General features: G+C 33.4%; 1 protein-coding gene across 10 annotated transcripts in view; it reads left to right on the plus strand.

The window, feature by feature from the left end:
• Positions 1–18,232, plus strand: part of Mycbp2 (MYC binding protein 2) — a 243,921-nt gene that overhangs the window by 152,168 nt on the left and 73,521 nt on the right. For 7 of the 10 annotated variants that reach the window (XM_090342005.1, XM_090342006.1, XM_090341998.1 and 4 more), the window contains 7 exons: positions 1,790–1,905; positions 2,765–2,862; positions 3,959–4,075; positions 4,727–4,867; positions 11,826–11,900; positions 14,468–14,692; positions 15,540–15,672. In XM_090342005.1, coding sequence (XP_090198131.1) covers positions 1,790–1,905; positions 2,765–2,862; positions 3,959–4,075; positions 4,727–4,867; positions 11,826–11,900; positions 14,468–14,692; positions 15,540–15,672 — 905 coding nt within the window. The remainder of the gene's footprint in view (positions 1–1,789; positions 1,906–2,764; positions 2,863–3,958; positions 4,076–4,726; positions 4,868–11,825; positions 11,901–14,467; positions 14,693–15,539; positions 15,673–18,232) is intronic. The other 3 variants (XM_090342000.1, XM_090342003.1, XM_090342004.1) reach the window with 2 other exon arrangements.

Raw genomic sequence — 18,232 nt, forward strand, 5'->3', positions numbered from 1 at the left:
GGCCCTGATTTGAAGCCTGGGGGTTGGTGAGATGTGTAGAAAATTACTTGTAACTACCAGATATGACTGACAGATTACTGAGGCTTAAGAAATGACTTAAAATTTGGGACAGACAGAAAGAATGACATTGCCCCATTTGTTAGAAAATGGAAAGACTTAGAAAAGATCATATTAAGTGAAGTAAGCCAGACTCAAAGGAACTTAGGCTCAATGGTTTCCCTCATTTGTCATAATCAGTAGAAACTTTGGGCTCTCCTAGCAGAGATTTGCAATAGAGAAAAACCTTGATATTAAAGGCCATATAGTAGGACGCTAAATGAAAGGATCTCTAGGATATAGAAACATAAACCATATAATGAATGATTGTTGTTCTTAAGGTACTGTGTTATCTCTCATCACTTTTGCTTTCCCTTAGTTACCTCATATTGTTACAGTATCTCACTTTGTTACCAGATATATCGGATATATTTGTATTTGGTTATTTGAAATTGGACAGGGATCGGGGAAAACAAGATGATGGGTGGGAGTTGGGGGGAGGGAAATGGGGACCAAGACATGTGAAAGGATATCAATGTATGTGAATTAATGCACCATCTATCTGGCAAATATCATGTAACCTTTCTATTAATTACAATAATAAATATATGAAAAAAATCACACAAAAAATTTGGGATAGAGTGATGCTTTCTGGTTTGGATATCAGTAATTATGGTAACTATTGGGAGCAGAATCCTATGAACAACTAATTATGAAAAAAGCAGAAATGAAAAATAGAGGGTTCTTTAGTTAAAGTTTGATATAAAGGGAAAAGAGATGTATGACCTTAATAGAACCGAAGGCCAAGTTTTATAATGAAGAACATGGATGTAGATTGCTAATGTGACAGACATGGGCTAACCTACTGTATTTTCTGTGACATGTCTTTGCCACATGCTTTCTTTCCCTGCTATATTTTTTTTCTAATGAACTCCCAGTCATCATTACTTAAAATAAGGAAGGAAGGAAGGAAGGAAAGAAAGAAGGAAAAGCCATATTGAAAAGGTCTATAAACTAATGCCAGTGGTTCATGGCTGTAATCCTAATTACACAGAAGGTTGAAATCTAAGGGTTAAGGTTCAAAAGCAGACCAGGCAGAAGAGTCTGTAAGACTGGTATCTCCAGTGAATCATCAGAAAACTGGAAATGGAGATGTGGCTCAAAGAGGTAGAGTGCTAGCCTTGAGCAAAAGAGCTTAGTAACAGTGCAGAGACTCTTGAGTTCAAGCCCCAAAGTTGACTAAAAAAAAAAAAAAAAAAAAAAAAAAGAATAAGAAAAGATCAAGGATTAAGATAGGAAATTCTAAAGTGTATATGTTAAAGAAAAGAGCTAGTAAATTGAAAGAAATTAATTATATATAAGTGAAAGCAAGGAAATGCAGTGGTAGTATGGATGTATTAAAAGAAGAATCATTGCCCAAGCAGTAGGGTTTACGGTGAGATACAGGATAACCTTCCATTTGACCAGAACAGAAGGCAAGGAAAATTAGGCTTAATAATTTTGTTTAACCTGGAAGCTGTATCTCATGATTTCTATTTCTTTACTTAAGAAAAAGTAGTTATCCATGATTGGCTAACAGTAAGGAAAAGGAGTGCTAGGAATGTGAAGTGATGAAGAAATCCAATTGCTTTTGATTAGGAAAGCACAGGACAATAAGGCAGTAGGATTGTCAGACAGTATGATAATAAATATTTGCTGGAAATATAAGTTTTTGGATCAAAAGTAAATTTTCTCATAGCTGTCTCTTTTGCAGGCCCAGTGAGAATATGCTAATCCGGGTCAATAATGATGGCACTTACTGTGCAAACTGGACCCCAGGGGCTATTGGGCTCTACACTATTCATGTTACCATTGATGGCATCGAAATAGGTATATAAGACATAATAAGTTACTTAGTACAAAGAAATAGAATCAAAATCTTCAGATTTTTCCCCTGTGATACACATATGGATAAGTAACATCTTTGTAACTTCATTTTCTCCCTTAGTATACAATTAATGCATTCCTAATATCTTCACATTTTATAGTAATTCCTGATGTCTGCTCTGAGATTACAGCCCTCATGACTTACTCATTTCGTTCCCTAATGTATCAGTCAAGTATGCTTTCCTCCAAATTCTTGTATTTCCCTGTGCTTTCTCTGTCTATGCCTTTTGGTTTAACTGTCTTTCTCTCTTAGCTGGAAACAGATTATCTCACTCATCTGTGAATTTCCCAGACAAGATGAGTACCGGGCATAGAATGGGTGTTCAGTGCATAAACTCTCTATGTAATAGGATAAGACTAGAACAAAAAGTTTATCAATATGAATTTCTTATAGTCCTTTCCCTTCCTGGTAATAGTTAGGATCTTGAACTTCTATGACCGAACAGATTTAGAAAACATGGGAAATTTATATATTTACTTTAATATACTAGGAAAATATACGCAACTAAAAATACTGTGTTTGTTAAAACTTTTATGAGACCTATTGATTATAGAAAAGAAGGACATTGGTAGACATGGTAACATGTTCAGTTTTCTTTGAGTTCTACATCTATAAATTTAGCCAATTGCTCATCAAAAGTACAAAAAACTTTTTAAAAAATCTCAAAAATAATTACAAAAAACAAATTGATTTATATATTTATTTTAATTATTTTAAATAGCCTATGAATGTGTATAAAATTAGGTTTCAGGACCCTTTTCTTTTGTCGATTTTTACAGTTCTGTTACCTTTTTTTGTCAGATGCTGCTCTTGAAGTAAAAGTGAAAGACCCACCAAAGGGGATGATTCCACCTGGAACTCAACTGGTCAAGCCCAAAACTGAAGCTCAGCCAAATAAGGTTAGAGTTGTATTAGTCAAAGGCTTTCAATTAGCCAAAGGATTTAAAACTTTTTCATTGATATTTTAAAATGTCCATCAAAGACCTAGTATTTTACTTGATTGACTTCACTATTTCTTTTCTAAATTTTCCTAGAAAAGTTTGGAAAGTATTTCATGGTAATTTTAATCATTTCAAATCTTAGAAGCTGTACTTCATTGTTTCTTTGTACAGTACTGTAGTAACTTATAGGTAATGTTATTTAGAATTTTCAATTAAGAAAGAGCCTACTGAAATTAAGTGTAAAATTTGGAAAGTTAAAGTATATTGTATTATTAAAAGAGAAAGCAATTCCCTAACATCTGGAGAGTAATAGCCAGGCATAAGTATTTCATGGCTGTAATCCTAGCTACTCAGAAGTTTGTTATCAAGAGGACTGAGGTGCAAAACTAGTCTGGAAGAAAAATAGAGACTTTTCATTTCTAAAATAACCAACCAAAAAAGTTTACTAGAAGCATAACTTGAGGCAGAGTGACAGCTGAGCAAGCAGTCCAAAACAAAACAAAACCCACCACAACTAAAGAGATTTTGTTAGAAAGGAAATACTGATATGATGGTGAATGTCAGTAATTTCCATTACTTGGGTGGCAGAGGCAGGAGAATTAAAGTTGAAGACTAGTGCTGGGAAAGCTAATAAGCCCTTTCTCAAAAAGTGTGAACAAAGGTCTGGAGCATGGCTCAGAGGGTAGGTAATACTTGAGACACTGGATTCAATCTCCAGTACAGATAAAGGGAAAAACTGTGATGGAATCCATATCACACTTTCCTAAAGGCAATGAGACCATTATCCTTTCCTCTATGTGTCTTCAGAATTTAGATAGAAATGTATAATAATAATTTTCTTGAGGTTTTCTCCAATAACATGCATTTCAATACTTAAAATACTTATTTCTATCATTGTTGCAAATTACTTACTATTATTTGCAGAACAAAACAACCCACAAATGACTTTAGAATCATTTTCATATTTACAGTGCTTTCAGATGTGTTTAATTTTATCCCTTATTATGCATGAAATTTCAATCCCTTGTCTTTCTTTTTTCTTTGCCTTTCGCAGGTTCGAAAATTTGTGGCCAAGGACAGTGCCGGGCTCCGTATTCGGAGCCACCCTTCTCTTCAGAGTGAGCAGATAGGCATAGTGAAAGTGAATGGAACTATTACCTTTATTGATGAGGTAATTTACAATGAAATTCTCAGTAATGTTTTAGGAGTTTTTTTTGCCTTGTTTGCACATTAATACACATAGTGCATTTCCTAATAGATTGTATTTTAAGTACTTATACTTTGTAAATTGCTTTGTAGATTCTCTTGATTGAATTTCAAGTATTTTGTTTGTTTTCTATTATCATAAATGTAGTAAAATTATACTTTGAATTTGAAAAGTACTCAGTTGAATATAGTAGTTATCATTTGTCGAAGCACTCACTGGAACTGGGCATAATTGTCTTTTATGAGCATTTTTTGTATTATTCCAACTTTATAAAGAATTTTATAGTAATATAACCAAATAATTTGAAAATCAGATCTAAATTTAGGATAAAAAAGGCTTATCTTTGTTGGAGACTTTCAATTTTACTCTTTAAGCTATTTGTCTTAAATGTTATTTTCTCTTTAATTCTTAATAAGAATTATACAGTCACACCTTGTGAATTACCATATTGCGTTGGCATATCTTCCTGCCTTTTTCTTTAGAAGTTCTCTCAAACTTACCCTTCAGGATACTTAATCTTTTCCCTCCATTTGCCTCCTTTATCACCTTTTAGCTCTCTAGTTCTATGGGAGTCACAAGAGGGCATGGCTTGTTCTTGATGCTTCTTTCCCATAGATCCATAATGATGATGGCGTGTGGCTGAGACTGAATGACGAGACAATAAAGAAGTACGTTCCTAATATGAATGGATATACTGAAGCTTGGTGTCTCTCTTTTAATCAACACCTTGGCAAGAGCCTTCTGGTCCCTGTTGACGTAAGTAAAAGATGGCTTTTGAAAACATCATAGGTATAACTTTCTGCCATTAAAGAGCTTTCTTTAAGACTTTTCAGTTCTGAGGTAACCCAGTACCAACTAATTTACATTTTAAATACTTAGATTGTTAAGAGTTTCTATGTAACAAGAATGGGATTTGACAATGTCAAGGCTCTTGATGCTTATGTTGATAATCACTAGCAAGAAGCAGTAAATTAAAACTAAGCTATTGGGCACCAGAAGCTCACACTTATAACCCTAGCTACTGATGAGGCTGAGATCTGGAAGATCACAGCTTGAGGCTAGCTGAGACAGAAAAATTCACTAGACTCTATCTCCAAATAACCAGAAAAGTTCAGGACTAGAGCTATAGCAAGTGTTAAAGCATCATCTCTAAATTCAAACCTTAATACTACAAAACAAAACGAAGAAAGCCTACTGAATTCCTGTCAAAGAGGTAGGAAATAAGAGTACTTGGATCTTTCTTTTTCCCCCTTATTCACACTACGCTTGGGAATGAATTCTAAACTAAAATTTATGAACTGAGAATTACTATATGCATTCAGAAACGTGTGGATGTATGTTATTTTTGATATTATGTAATTCTCTGTGTTGTGTCTTAAGTTTAAATTGTTTCTGTCTTGGCTTATAATACTATTCTGTTAATATAAGATGCTTTTTTAGACTTGTAGTGCTATGTAGTATATAAGTTAGTTCTAGAGTTCATTTGTTGAATATCTCCAATAAATGCAGTTTACTGTATCATTAAAAACTTTTTAAATAATTTAAAAATACATTTTAAAAATAATTTAGTAGGATTTTTTAAATTTTTAAATCTTTTTATTATCTTTAGGAGTTGGAGAAAAGAGTTAGCATTCAACAAATCAATGTATGAATGCTATCTTGACTGAGGTCCTCATTCTTCCACATTCCTCTCTACCTTTACCCCTTCTTTACTCTCTAATGTATGTGCTACTGATGACATTTCTAGTATTTGACACTTTTATTTAAAAATGTCATTAGCCACACCTTAAGTCTTAAAATTTCTTAGGTTTATTTCTATGTATGGTTAACAGAATATGATTTTTACCCTCAGGAAAAGAGGCTTGGTTCTTGAAGAGAAATAGTAATTTTGAATTATCAAAGGCAGCTAAATTGGCCTCACAGATAGTTACAAACCATTTTCTATTATTATAATGAAATATTATAAATCAGAATTATGAGATAATTATCTTAAATGAGATAAAAATATAACACAGATAAAGCAAGAAAATAAAAGAGCAAGAAGCACTATATAGAAACCTTTTTCTATTTTAGAATATTTTCATTCTACTATTTGATGTTTTTAAACCCCTCTTAGACATATTTTATATTGATATGTCTGTGAAAATTGGGGAGAGAAGAGCAGTAACAAAAGCAAAAGGGAAAGCTAAACGGAATAAGCCATACAAATACTTGTTAATAGATCTGTCTTGAAATGTGAATGAAGAGGTTAACTTATTTAAAATGTATTGGTAAGGCAGGCATTACTGGCTCACACCTGCCATCCCAGCTACTGAGAAGGCTAAGATCAGAGGATCATAGTTTGAAGCCAGCCTGGACAGAAGAGTCTGTACTACTCTTATATCCAATTAATCATTTAGAAAACCACAAGTAGAACTTTGGCTCAAAGTACTAGAGCCCTTGCCTTGAGCAAAAGAACTCAGGGACAGGTCCTGAATTCAAGCCCAACAACTGACAAAAAGTAAAATGAAATGCCTTTGGTATATTTTAGTCTTTATATTGAGAGGTAAGGTATGATGGCACATTCCTGTAATGCAAGTGCACACACGCACGCGCGCACACACACACACACACACACATTGAGGAGTTGTGTTAGTTTTTTAAATGTAAATACTTCTTTAGTGAATAGTATCATTAAGAAGCCTTAGATTTTTCTACTTAATTTTTTAGTGACTTGAAAGAGACTAATAGAAAATAAGAAATGAGAGACATACATAAAGTGACTGGAAAAAGAAGAGATAGAATCAAGGGCACATTTGGAGTACTTCTTTTGATAAGGGAAGAAGGATATGGATGGCAATAAATAAGTTGGAAATAAAAGAGGAAGAGAAACAGTTTAAGAAGATCAAAACTTGCTTAAAATATAAAAAAGAAATCCGTTAAGAATGAGATGCTTTAGAGTAGAATATTTAGATTTGCAATGAAAATTTGTAATAATGTTGGGAAAAAAAATAGCAGTGACAGAGCAGGCCTAGTGGTAGAGTGCTAGTCTAGCATGCACAAAGACCCAGGTTCGATTCCTCAGTTCCACATACATAGAAAAAAGCTGGAAATGGTGTTGAGGCTCGAATGGTAGGGCTTCTAGCCTTGAGAAAGTCCAAGGACAGTGCTCAGGCCCTGAGCTCAAGCCCAAGACTGGCAAAAAAAAAAAAAAAAAAAAGATAACCATGAGAAAGACATGGAAAAGATGATAGTAACACTATGACCTAGCAGATTACAAATGAAAAGTGTTTTATGCCACTAGAAGAAGTACCATCATACATAAAGTGATAAGAGGAATGGAAATAGTTGGATTTGGGGTCAAACAGGCATAGAGCACCTCAATATAAAAATGAGAGAATAGGTAGATGAAAAGAACTTATACCTTAGGTAGTGATCAGAGTTGTTGGAAAAATTAACTGGCCTATCTAGGAGCCAGTGGCTCACACATGTAATCTTAGGTACTTAGGATGCTGAAACTCAATGAGTAAGGTTCAAAGCCAGTCCAGACAGAAAAGCCCAAGTTCTGTCTTGATTAACCAGCAACAAAAGCTGGGCTATGTGTGGTTCACGTGGTAGAGCACCATCTATGAGCCAAAAGGTTGAGCAAAAGTATGGGGACCTGGGTTCAAGTCTTAATACTGCTCATTAATTGGCCCATAGATCTGCTATGAAGATGTTTCAGTTAGAGCTATTATGTGAATATCCCCACAAAGGTCTAGTATAGACAAGAACAGATTTTGTCTTCCTTATCTAGATGAGCAGCTTCCTTTTCAGTAACCTTAAAATACATTACACTACAAGGCTAACCATAGGGCTTAAAGGGAATAATGATTCCATCTCATGGCTTTTATGAAATAATATAGCTGAATTTTATATTGCTGCCTCCACCTTTGCAACTTTTACTACATTTACTGTTGAAAAATGCATTACATCCTTCTACCTTCTTTAGTGCATTTATGAAGTAAATCTATCATAATTCATAATTATATATACATATATTAGAAATAAAGACAAATACTATTAATTTAAAAAATAGAAAAATGATGAGAAGTTACCTTCAGCCATCTTTAAATTTATCTTTTCAGCCTCTTACAAACAATTCTATATTCACATCAACATGTACCTTAATTAGGTCTTGCTTGACTGGAGTTGTAGAATTTATTGAAGTGAGAACTGGAAACTTGGACAACGACTGAATATTTGGTCAACTACTGAAAAACAATATTAAATCTAAACCCAAAGTAGAATGGTGTTTTTGGTTTTTGTATTTTTGTTCTTTTTGCCAGTCCTGGGCTTGAGCTCAGGGCCTGAGCACTGTCCTTAGACTTTCTCAAGGCTAGAACTCTACCACTTCAGCCTCAGCACCACTTCTGGCTTTTTTCTATGTATGTGGTACTGAGGCATCAAACCGGGGTCTTCGTGCAGGAAAGCACTCTACCATTAGGCAAAACTCCTGGCCCTAGAATGTTTTAAAGTGATTTTATTATATGGTGTGTTTACTTGAATTTTAGAACTCTTGTTTTCTTTGTAGATTTGTATTTTAGCTGAAGTTTTACCTTCTAGCAACATCTGTACTTATATCATTGTTTTGCTAAGATATACTATTACCTTAACTTAGTTCAAATGGATATTTATATTTTTAAGTAATTTTTAGGTCAGTGGGAAAAACAGCTAAATAGATGAACACTGTAGATCCTTTGTATGCCAGAGCTTTCTGCTCTTGGTTTTATTTATTTATTAATTATTCATTTACTCACTCATAGCAGTCCTGGGGCTTGAACTCTGGGCCTGTGCTTCTTTTGTTCAGGGCTAGTGCTCTACCACTTGAGCCATAGCACCATTTCTGACTTTTCTGAGTTGTTATTAGACATAAGAGACTTTACTGCCCCAGCTGAGTGTAATTGGTAAAATTAACAAGTGTTCTTTCCATTTCATAGTCATTCTTTTATAATACCTAATCATTCTTGGCAGTGCAGGATTTATGTAACTCAAATTTCCAGGCTTTGTTTTGTTAGTAGGTTTTTGTGTGTTCATGTATATTGTGTGCATTTGCAAAGTTTGTTATAATCTTAGTAATAGCAAATCTTTGCTTACTATAGCAATACTAAATATGCTTATTCTAAGATGGCTGTGAATTACTTCTTTCTGTTCTTTAGTGTTTTAGTTTCTTAAATAGAATGAGATTAAGCAGCAGTTAAAATAGCACTGTAATATGTGCTATATTTAATATTCTTGAGTTGCCTTCACTGCTTTAAAATTGATAAGATTTAGCTTTGTCATTATCTGGCAGAGGGAAAAGAAATTGTTATTGTTTTTGCATATGCATTTGGTAAGCTTGATCATGGATTTTCTCTCTAATGATTATTAGCCTATTAACCTACTTCTATGCCTAAGTATCAACTTAGAGTTATAAATGTAGTTAGGTTTATGTTTTTATACTTAAGCTTTAATTTTCCCATTTTCTTGATAGACCTTTTCAAACTAAAAGAGATTGAAGAATTACCTGATTCAAAGTTGTATGTGTGTATTTGTGTGTGCATGTGTATATAAGTATCTTTATATAAAGCTATGTCCATGAAATTATACAAAATGAATACTCACTCATATGATTTAAGAGTTAGAAACTGAGACTTTGGAGAAATTATTACTTTTTTTTTTTTTTGTCAGTCCTGGGGCTTGAACTCTGGACCTGGTCGCTGTCCCTGAGCTCTTCAGTTCAGGACTACCTTACCCTACCCCTTGAACCACAGTACCACTTCCGGTTTTCTAGAGGTTAATTGGAGATAAGAGTCTCACAGTAATTTAGTGCCCTGGCTAGCTGTGAACCACAGTCCTCAGATCTCAGCCTCCTGAGTAGCTAGGATTACAGGCATGAGCCACCATGCCCGGCAAAATTATTATTTTTTTGCATGTTCATATCAGACTAAAACATTTCTGAAATGTACAAAGAAATTTTTTCAGTATTTTATTTTTGAATTCCACCTTTTCTGTAGTGATTTTTTTTACTTGATAGATTGAAGTTAATCTTAGAGTAAGCTAGTTTGAATATATTCATAATTGGAAAAACTGAAGGAAAATATGTCAGATTTGAATTACATATAGTTAAAAGACAAAATTGAATTTATTGGCAGTTATAACCCTGATTAGAGTTTACATTGGTTTCTTATATCTTTGTACATGTTATTGACTCAATAGACAAGTAACGACACAGTTAATTCAAAGAGTTATCAGGTCAGTTGCCACACTGGTCCTTTTTATTTTCCTGTGCTGATATTGGAGCCTCACCTCAGGAATTGGGCTTGAACTCAGGGTTGGAGTGCTTTTCCTTGCTTTTTCAATCAGTGCTTGGACTCTACCACTTGAGCTACTCCTCCATTTTTGGCTTTTTTGGTGTTTAATTAGAGATACGAGTCTTATGGATTCTCCTTCCTGGGTTGGCTTCAAACCATGATCCTCAGGGCTTAAACTCTGAGTAGCTAGGATTAGAGGAGTGAGCCACTGGTGGTAAATTCTTTACAGAAACTCCTTTCTTTCCCTCTCATTTATCATTCTGTATTTCTGAACTATATATATATATATATGGATGTGCAGATGTCTCTACACTCACATATGCATGTACATGCATTAGGAAAGTAAAGAACTAGACAATAGTAAATATAGTCTCATTGTATCAAATGATTCATAATTCATTAATTGTGATGTTTCTTTGTTAAAATCTTATATGATGATAGTTTCATTAACATTTTAAATATCTACTTTTTAGTCCAAAGAAGATACTTATCACAGCATTTATATAAGCAGTGAAAGTGTGTAATTGTTTCTCACAATTGTGATTTGGGTTCAGACAAGTATAGATTGTTAGCATGATATATATATGAAGTCATTGTATATCCTGGATGTGAGGAGGTATATAGCGGGAGTACCCCCATGAAGTGGGAGGCAAAGAGAATTGGGAGTTAGAAAGCAAAACCTAGGGTAAATAGTCAGGCCATTGCTGAAAAACACAGGAGATATTTTGTGAACAATTTTACCTTTTGTATATCATATTTCTATGTTGGTTATTCTCTAAGAAAACAGTTTGGAGTTTTAATATGGAGATTCTGAATGCCAGTAATCTCTAGATATTTAGTTATAAAAATGTAGACCTGTGTTTTGATAAAAAAAAATTCAGATGTCTTTCTTTAGACTTAACAATTTATAGAAGGGAGTAAAATTGAAAAATGACTTAGGTTTTTGGGGGTTTTTTTGCTTTCATATTATACTTTTAAAAGTAGCAATTCAAATATACCACATCCATGTCATTACTATTCATAATAATGGTTTCATTTTCTGTATAACCTGCATTGTTCAAATCTTTTTTTTTTGTAAAACAGCAGACTGTTTTCTATCTCAAAATAAATCTGTCTTTAAAATTTCCTCTTCCATTGATAGTATTACAGCAAAGTCTGGCTCTTGAGTTTAGTAAATGGCATGACACACTATATCCATGGAGAGCTTTTGACAGAAGTTATTTTTCAGAACTTCTTTGGTGTATGGTTTACTCAGGTGGCTTCAGTTTCATGTCAGTAAAACCTGATTTCTGTGTTGGTGCTCAAGTAGAGAATAATATTGTGACTATGAATGCGTCTTCTGCAGATTATATCCTGTTCCCTTTCTTTGTTGATATTTTTCTTTTTTAAACTTTGTCGCTCAGAATATCTTTAATGCTAGCCAAGGAGTCAGGGATTTGGACGTATTTTCATGGACTTCCAAAGCTTTTTTCCCCCAGGTGAGTTAACTATAAGGAGAAATTATATATTAATCAGACATTTCAGCATGTACAATACTACTTTTTGTGCCATTTTAAATTACATTATGAAGGAATTGGTTAGGGCTAATAGAAATCTCTTATAGAAATGCTATATGAAATGCTCTGTATGAAATGCTATAGTTGAGTTTATTGCCAAATACTATATTATTAGTGTAAGTGAAACTATGCGTTCTCAATTTCTGCATTTAGATTTTTTTACTAACTTCTTCAGCAGTTACATCTGAGTTTTACTTTTTCAAAGCTAACTGATTGAGGTGATAACATTACAATCTTATGGCTCTTCCGTTTTTCCACACTGTCTTCTCCTTCACATTGCCCCTTTGAATATTCATGTGAGAATGGGATGGCAATAGACAAGAAAAAAATAATACATCATTCATCACTTTTATATTCTGGTGCTTGAGTCTCATATTTGTGTATTGAGTAAAAGTATTTTATGATTGCTTGAGAATTGTAGCACAGTTCTGTTTTTATCTATTTGTATACTGTTTATTATAACTGTTAAGTTTTATTTGCTAATTATTTAGATTTATTAATGATTAAAAAATAACTATTTTAATAAAACCTGTCATGTATTGGCTTTGAATAAATAGCTAATTATTATTAGTTTTGCCAAGACCTATCCAGACTATTAAACTGAATGAGCAAATTTGGAATGACTAAATTACTAATTATTAAATTATAACTCCATGCTACAAGAATATCATTAAGTAATGGCAAAATAAATTTTCTGCTAAATTTATGCATATTTATTATTATTTTTATGTGGTCATGTAATTTTTTGAAAGTAATTTATGAAATAAGACAGAACTGCCTTTTGCAACCATGAAATGGCATTATGTGTTTAATGAGATCAGTCACATATTTATTGTGAAAATTTTGCATACATGGGTACACTATTTAAAGTTTAAGGCCTTACACTCAGTTTTCACTGTGAGTGTTCATATAGTTGTACAAGTATAGTTATTAGAAATTTGCATTTTAAGTTTTTTATTTGAAAATTGATGGCACTTTTTAAGAATGAAATTAGTCAATAAAATTTTATCTTGAATAATACTTTCCATTTTTATTGAGTTTATAACATTATTAAGTATTGATATTAAAGTAATTGTGTTTGAGTATCCTATTTTTGTCTCTTGTTTTATTTGAATATAATTGAGTCGATATTTTATATTTGCAAGTTGTTAAGGTTTAAATTTGCTTTAAATTTGGAGTTAATGACAATTTAAGAATCCCATCATGAAACTGTTACTTAAATTTGAGAAGAGAAAATATGCCTTGATTAATATTCTTTATTATGTTACATTATGAAACAATGTATCACAATGATCAGATTCAACAGAAAAGGTAGAGCAAGTTCTCTTTGATATTCAAAGTCACTTTTCACTAGTATAAATAGAAATCCACTTTATTTATTCAAAATACATCCATGCTAATTCCTGTTCTTTGCTAAAAATATAATCTTTTTCTGTTTTTGATTGAACATATCACTTCATAGTAATGATAAAGTAAATTGTGGAATGCATTTTCAGTTATAGTATATTTAAAAAGCATTAATAAAAATCTTGTAAGCATTCTTTCATTTATAACTAGCAAATAATGAGATATGGCTGTATTTATTTATGCATTTTATTGTTATCTTTATAGATAAGTGTATTTTTTCTACTTATAATTATTACAAAGTATCAAGACATTCATATTTACAATTACACATAATAATGTTTCAACCTTGAGCCTTCTTTCATTTATAACTAGCAAATAATGAGATGTGGCTGTATTTATGCATTTTATTGTTATCTTTATAGATAAGTATATTTTCTCTACTAATAATTACAAAGTATCAAGAAATTCATATTTACAGTTGCATATAATAATGTTTCAGCCTTGATTCAAAATTATTTTATTGTGGTTGGTATAATTATTTTTATTTATCTTTATGTATGTGTTTGTGCCAGTCCTAGGGCTCTCACTCAGGGCTTGGGCACTGTCTCGTAAGTCTTTTTGCTCAAAAATGGTGCTCTACCACTTAAGCTACAGCTCCACTTTGGGCTTTTAAATGGCTAACTGGAGAAAAATGTCTTGTAGACTTTCCTGACAGGCTGGCTTTGAACCATGATCCTTAGATCTCAGCCTCCTGCATAGCTAGGATTATAAGAGTGAGCACTAGTGCCCAGCTGTTCTTTGAGATATATATATTAAATATTTGATATATTATTTTAAATATATTGAAAGTTAAAAGGAAAATCAGGAGTACATTAGATTATTTCTGAAATTATAAAAGAAAAAAGTTATTCAGTTATAAATATGTATTTTCTCCCATATTTTCTTCAAATTTGTTTTAAATATCATTAGATATTTTAAAAACTGAAATACTCTTTAATAATAATATTGACTAATATTTTGTTTATTGTTACTCATGTTCTCTTTCTTGACTAGCAGTATGACACACTTGCTATGAAAGCTATTATGAATTAGGAGAATTTTGAACGTGAGAATAGATTGTATTTTGTTCATTTTTTTTTCAGGAGCCTAAAACTAATACTGATGACTTTTTCAAAGACATAAACTCCTGCTGCCCACAGGAAGCATCAATGCAAGAACAAGACATGCCATTCTTGAGAGGAGGGCCAGGGATGTACAAGGTAGTGAAGACGGGACCTTCAGGTCACAACATCAGAAGCTGCCCTAACCTTAGAGGTATCCCAATTGGAATGTTAGTTCTGGGAAACAAAGTCAAAGCAGTGGGAGAGGTATGGATTCTTGTAGCTTCATGACTTTTAAAATATTCATTTTCAACTATTATTTATGACTAAACCAATAATCTCTTTTCAGGTATCTAAGTGTTGTTGTTCTTGATCTTGTATTGGAAATACTAACAATTTTTCTTTGCTTTTTTCTGACATTTTTATTCTTATAATTATTCTGTAATTATTACATTTATATTAACAAATAGTTTGTAGTGTGAATGTATATATATATGTATATATATATGTTCTGTATATGCATTTACCTTGTGGGTACAAATGCTTTGGGTTAATAAAATTTAAGATGTTTTAAATGAATTGTTTGGAGGTGTGATAAGATACAAAAGGTTTCACTTCTTTGTTCACATTCATAGATCTCACTGAAGTCCTGAGCAAATAAAATTGTTCTTTAGACTATTATGGCATTTGCCTCAGCTGATAAGCTTGAAGATGTAGTGTGTCATGCTATTTCTCAGGGTCAGGGTCATTTTCAATTTGCTGTATAGCTACTATCAACTTAATAGCAAGTATGGAATGTTAAGGTATTTTAGACCCAACATATAGAAAAATTAGCCACATCTGCTGGGAACCACTTAAAACTATTTAGAGATTATGTTTGTTCTTTAAAAAGTACTGTACTAATCGAAGGCTTAAGTAAGCAGTATTTGAAAGAGCTTTTTATAATTTTTGTTTTACCTCAGGCTGTGTGGTTTTAATCTCAGAAACTTAATTTCACAGTAGAAATTTATTGGGATGATTACACTGTTCAAAAACACTTAAGCTTTTTATTGGCTTTCAGCGTGCATACAGGAAAGAATCAAGCCAATCAATCGTGCTTTTTGTTATGTACCAGGTAACCAATACTGAAGGTACGTGGGTGCAGCTGGATAAGAGCAGCATGGTAGAGTTCTGTGAGAGTGATGAAGGAGAGGCATGGTCCTTAGCTAGAGACAGAGGCGGAAACCAGTACCTCCGGCATGAAGATGGCAAGTTGGCTTAAATTTGTGATTTACTTTGATTAACCTTTGAAATACACAAATTTAATGTTTGTTACATTAAGTGGAAGGTTTGAAAATCTTGAAACTACCAAAATTGGCTTGTGAAATACATGAGTACTAAATGAATCCCCATAAAAGAAGAAAATTGAAATATGAGGCTCTGTCTTTATTAACACTCATTTTGTTTTATTAATAGGAATTTACATATCTTGTTCTTCTTTCTAAGTTCAGGACTTTCTACCCTTTGTACCAAGAACTGGAAGTTTAGTTTTCCAATCACAATTGCTTCTCCTGCACAGGTTAATCCAATTGAGTGTTTTCTAGGGAATGAATGGTAAAAGAAAAAACAAAACAACAACAAAAAAATCATCTGTGTATCAATCAGTTATCAATCTGAAGTAAATACTTTAAAGAAAGAAATGTATAGTATCTTTTGGGGGTTTCTTCCTCTGTTGCTAGTTTTTTTTTTTTCTTCTTCCTCTTCTTCCTCTTCTTGTTCTTCTTCTTCCTCTGCTTCTACTTCTGCTGCTGCTATTGCTTCTTCCTCCTCCTCCTCCTCCTCCTCCTCCTCCTCCTTCTTCTTCTTCTCCTCCTCTTCCCTTTTTTGTTTTTTTAATTGGAAGATTAAGACTTAAACTTGGTACCTTTAATGTTTTGTTCACTGCTTGGTACTTACTGAGCCACACTTTCAACCCCTGTTATTAGATTATTAACTTTCAGCTCTATTTTTCAACATGAGTCTTGCTTTTTGTCCTCCACTGTTCAAGACGTTCTTAGTGGCAAAATGTTATTTTTCAAAGTTTAGGCAATATAGTCACTTTTGTAAAGTTGTAATTGATCTTCACAATTACAAAAATACCTTCTGAGTTTCCAGAGAAGTGTAACTGTTAGAAAAAAAGATTATATTGAAATTAAATTTGATTGATTGATTGATTGATTGATTGCCAGTCCTGGGACTTGGACCCTGGGCCTTAGCCCTTGGGCTTTCTCAAGGCTAGTGCTCTATGATTTGAGCGACAGCACCATTTCCAGCTTTTTCTATTTATGAGGTACTGAGGAATTGAACCTAGGTCTTCATGCATGCGAGGCAAACAGTCTACCACTAGACCAAACTCCCAGCCCCCAAATTTTATTTTTTATTTATTTTTTTCATATATTTTAATTGTAATTAATAGAAGGGTTACATGATATTTGCCAGATAGATGGTGCATTAATTCCCATACATTGATACCCTTTCACATGTCTTGGCCCCCATTTTCCTCCCCCACCCCTCATCTTGTTTTCCTCTGATCCCTATCCAATTTCAAATAACCAAATACAAATATATCCTATATATCAGATAACAAAGTGAGATACTGTAACAATATGAGATAACCAAGGGACAGCAAAAGAGATGAGAGATAACATAGTACCTTAAGAACAACAATCATTCATTATATGGCTTATGTTTCTATATCCTAGAGATCCTTTCATTCAGCGTCCTACTATATGGCCTTTTGTATCAAGGTTTTGCTCTATTGCAAATCTCTGCTAGGAGAGCCCAAGGTTTCTACTGATTATGACAAATGAGGGAAACCATTGAGCCTAAGTTCCTTTGAGTCTGGCTTACTTCACTTAATATGATCTTTTCTAAGTCTTTCCATTTCCTAACAAATGGGGCAATGTCATTCTTTCTGACAGAAGCATAGAATTCCATTGTGTACAAATACCACATCTTGTTGATCCACTCATCAACTGAGGGGCATCTAGGTTGGTTCCATATCTTTGCTATGGTAAATAGTGCTGCAATGAACATTGTTGTGCTGGTGGATTTAGTATGTCCTTGTTTCTGGACAAGTGGGTAAATGCCAAGTAGTGGAATTGCTGGATCAGAGGGGAGCTCTATGTTTAGTGTTTTGAGGAACTGCCATACTGCTTTCCATAGTGGTTGAACGAGTTTGCACTCCCAACAACAGTGCAGTAGTGATCCCTCCTGGCCATATCCCCTCCAGTATCTGTTGTTATTAGTTATCTTGATCTTGGCCATTCTAACTGGAGTGAGGTGGAATCTTAGAGTTGTTTTGATTTGCATTTCTTTTATGACCAGAGATATTGAGCATTTCTTCATATGTCTATAGGCCATTTTTGTTTCTTCTTCAGAGAAGACTCTTGAAGTCTTTGGCCCATCTTTTAATGGGATGGTTGTTACTTTGGAATTAGGTTTGTGTTGATTCAATTTTTTGAGCTGTTGATATATTTTAGTTTTTTGTTTTTGTTTTTGTTTTTTTAAAATTTTTTTTGCCAGTCCTGGGCTTGAGCTCAGGGCCTGAGCACTGTCCCTGGACTTTCTCAAGGCTAGAGCTCTACCACTTGAGCCTCAGCACCACTTCTGGCTTTTTTCTATGTATGTGGTACCGAGGAATCGAACCCTGGTCTTCATGTATGCTAAGCAAGCACTTTAACCACTAGGCCAAACTCCAGGCCCCATGTTGATATACTTTAGATATGAGGCCTTTGTCTGTTGTATGGTTGGTGAAGATCTTCTCCCACTCTGTAGGTTTCCTAATTA

The sequence above is a fragment of the Megascapheus bottae genome, chromosome 11, assembly GCF_031878675.1.
Source record: "Megascapheus bottae isolate mThoBot1 chromosome 11, mThoBot2.hap1, whole genome shotgun sequence".
NCBI classification, from domain to species: Eukaryota; Metazoa; Chordata; class Mammalia; order Rodentia; family Geomyidae; genus Megascapheus; species Megascapheus bottae.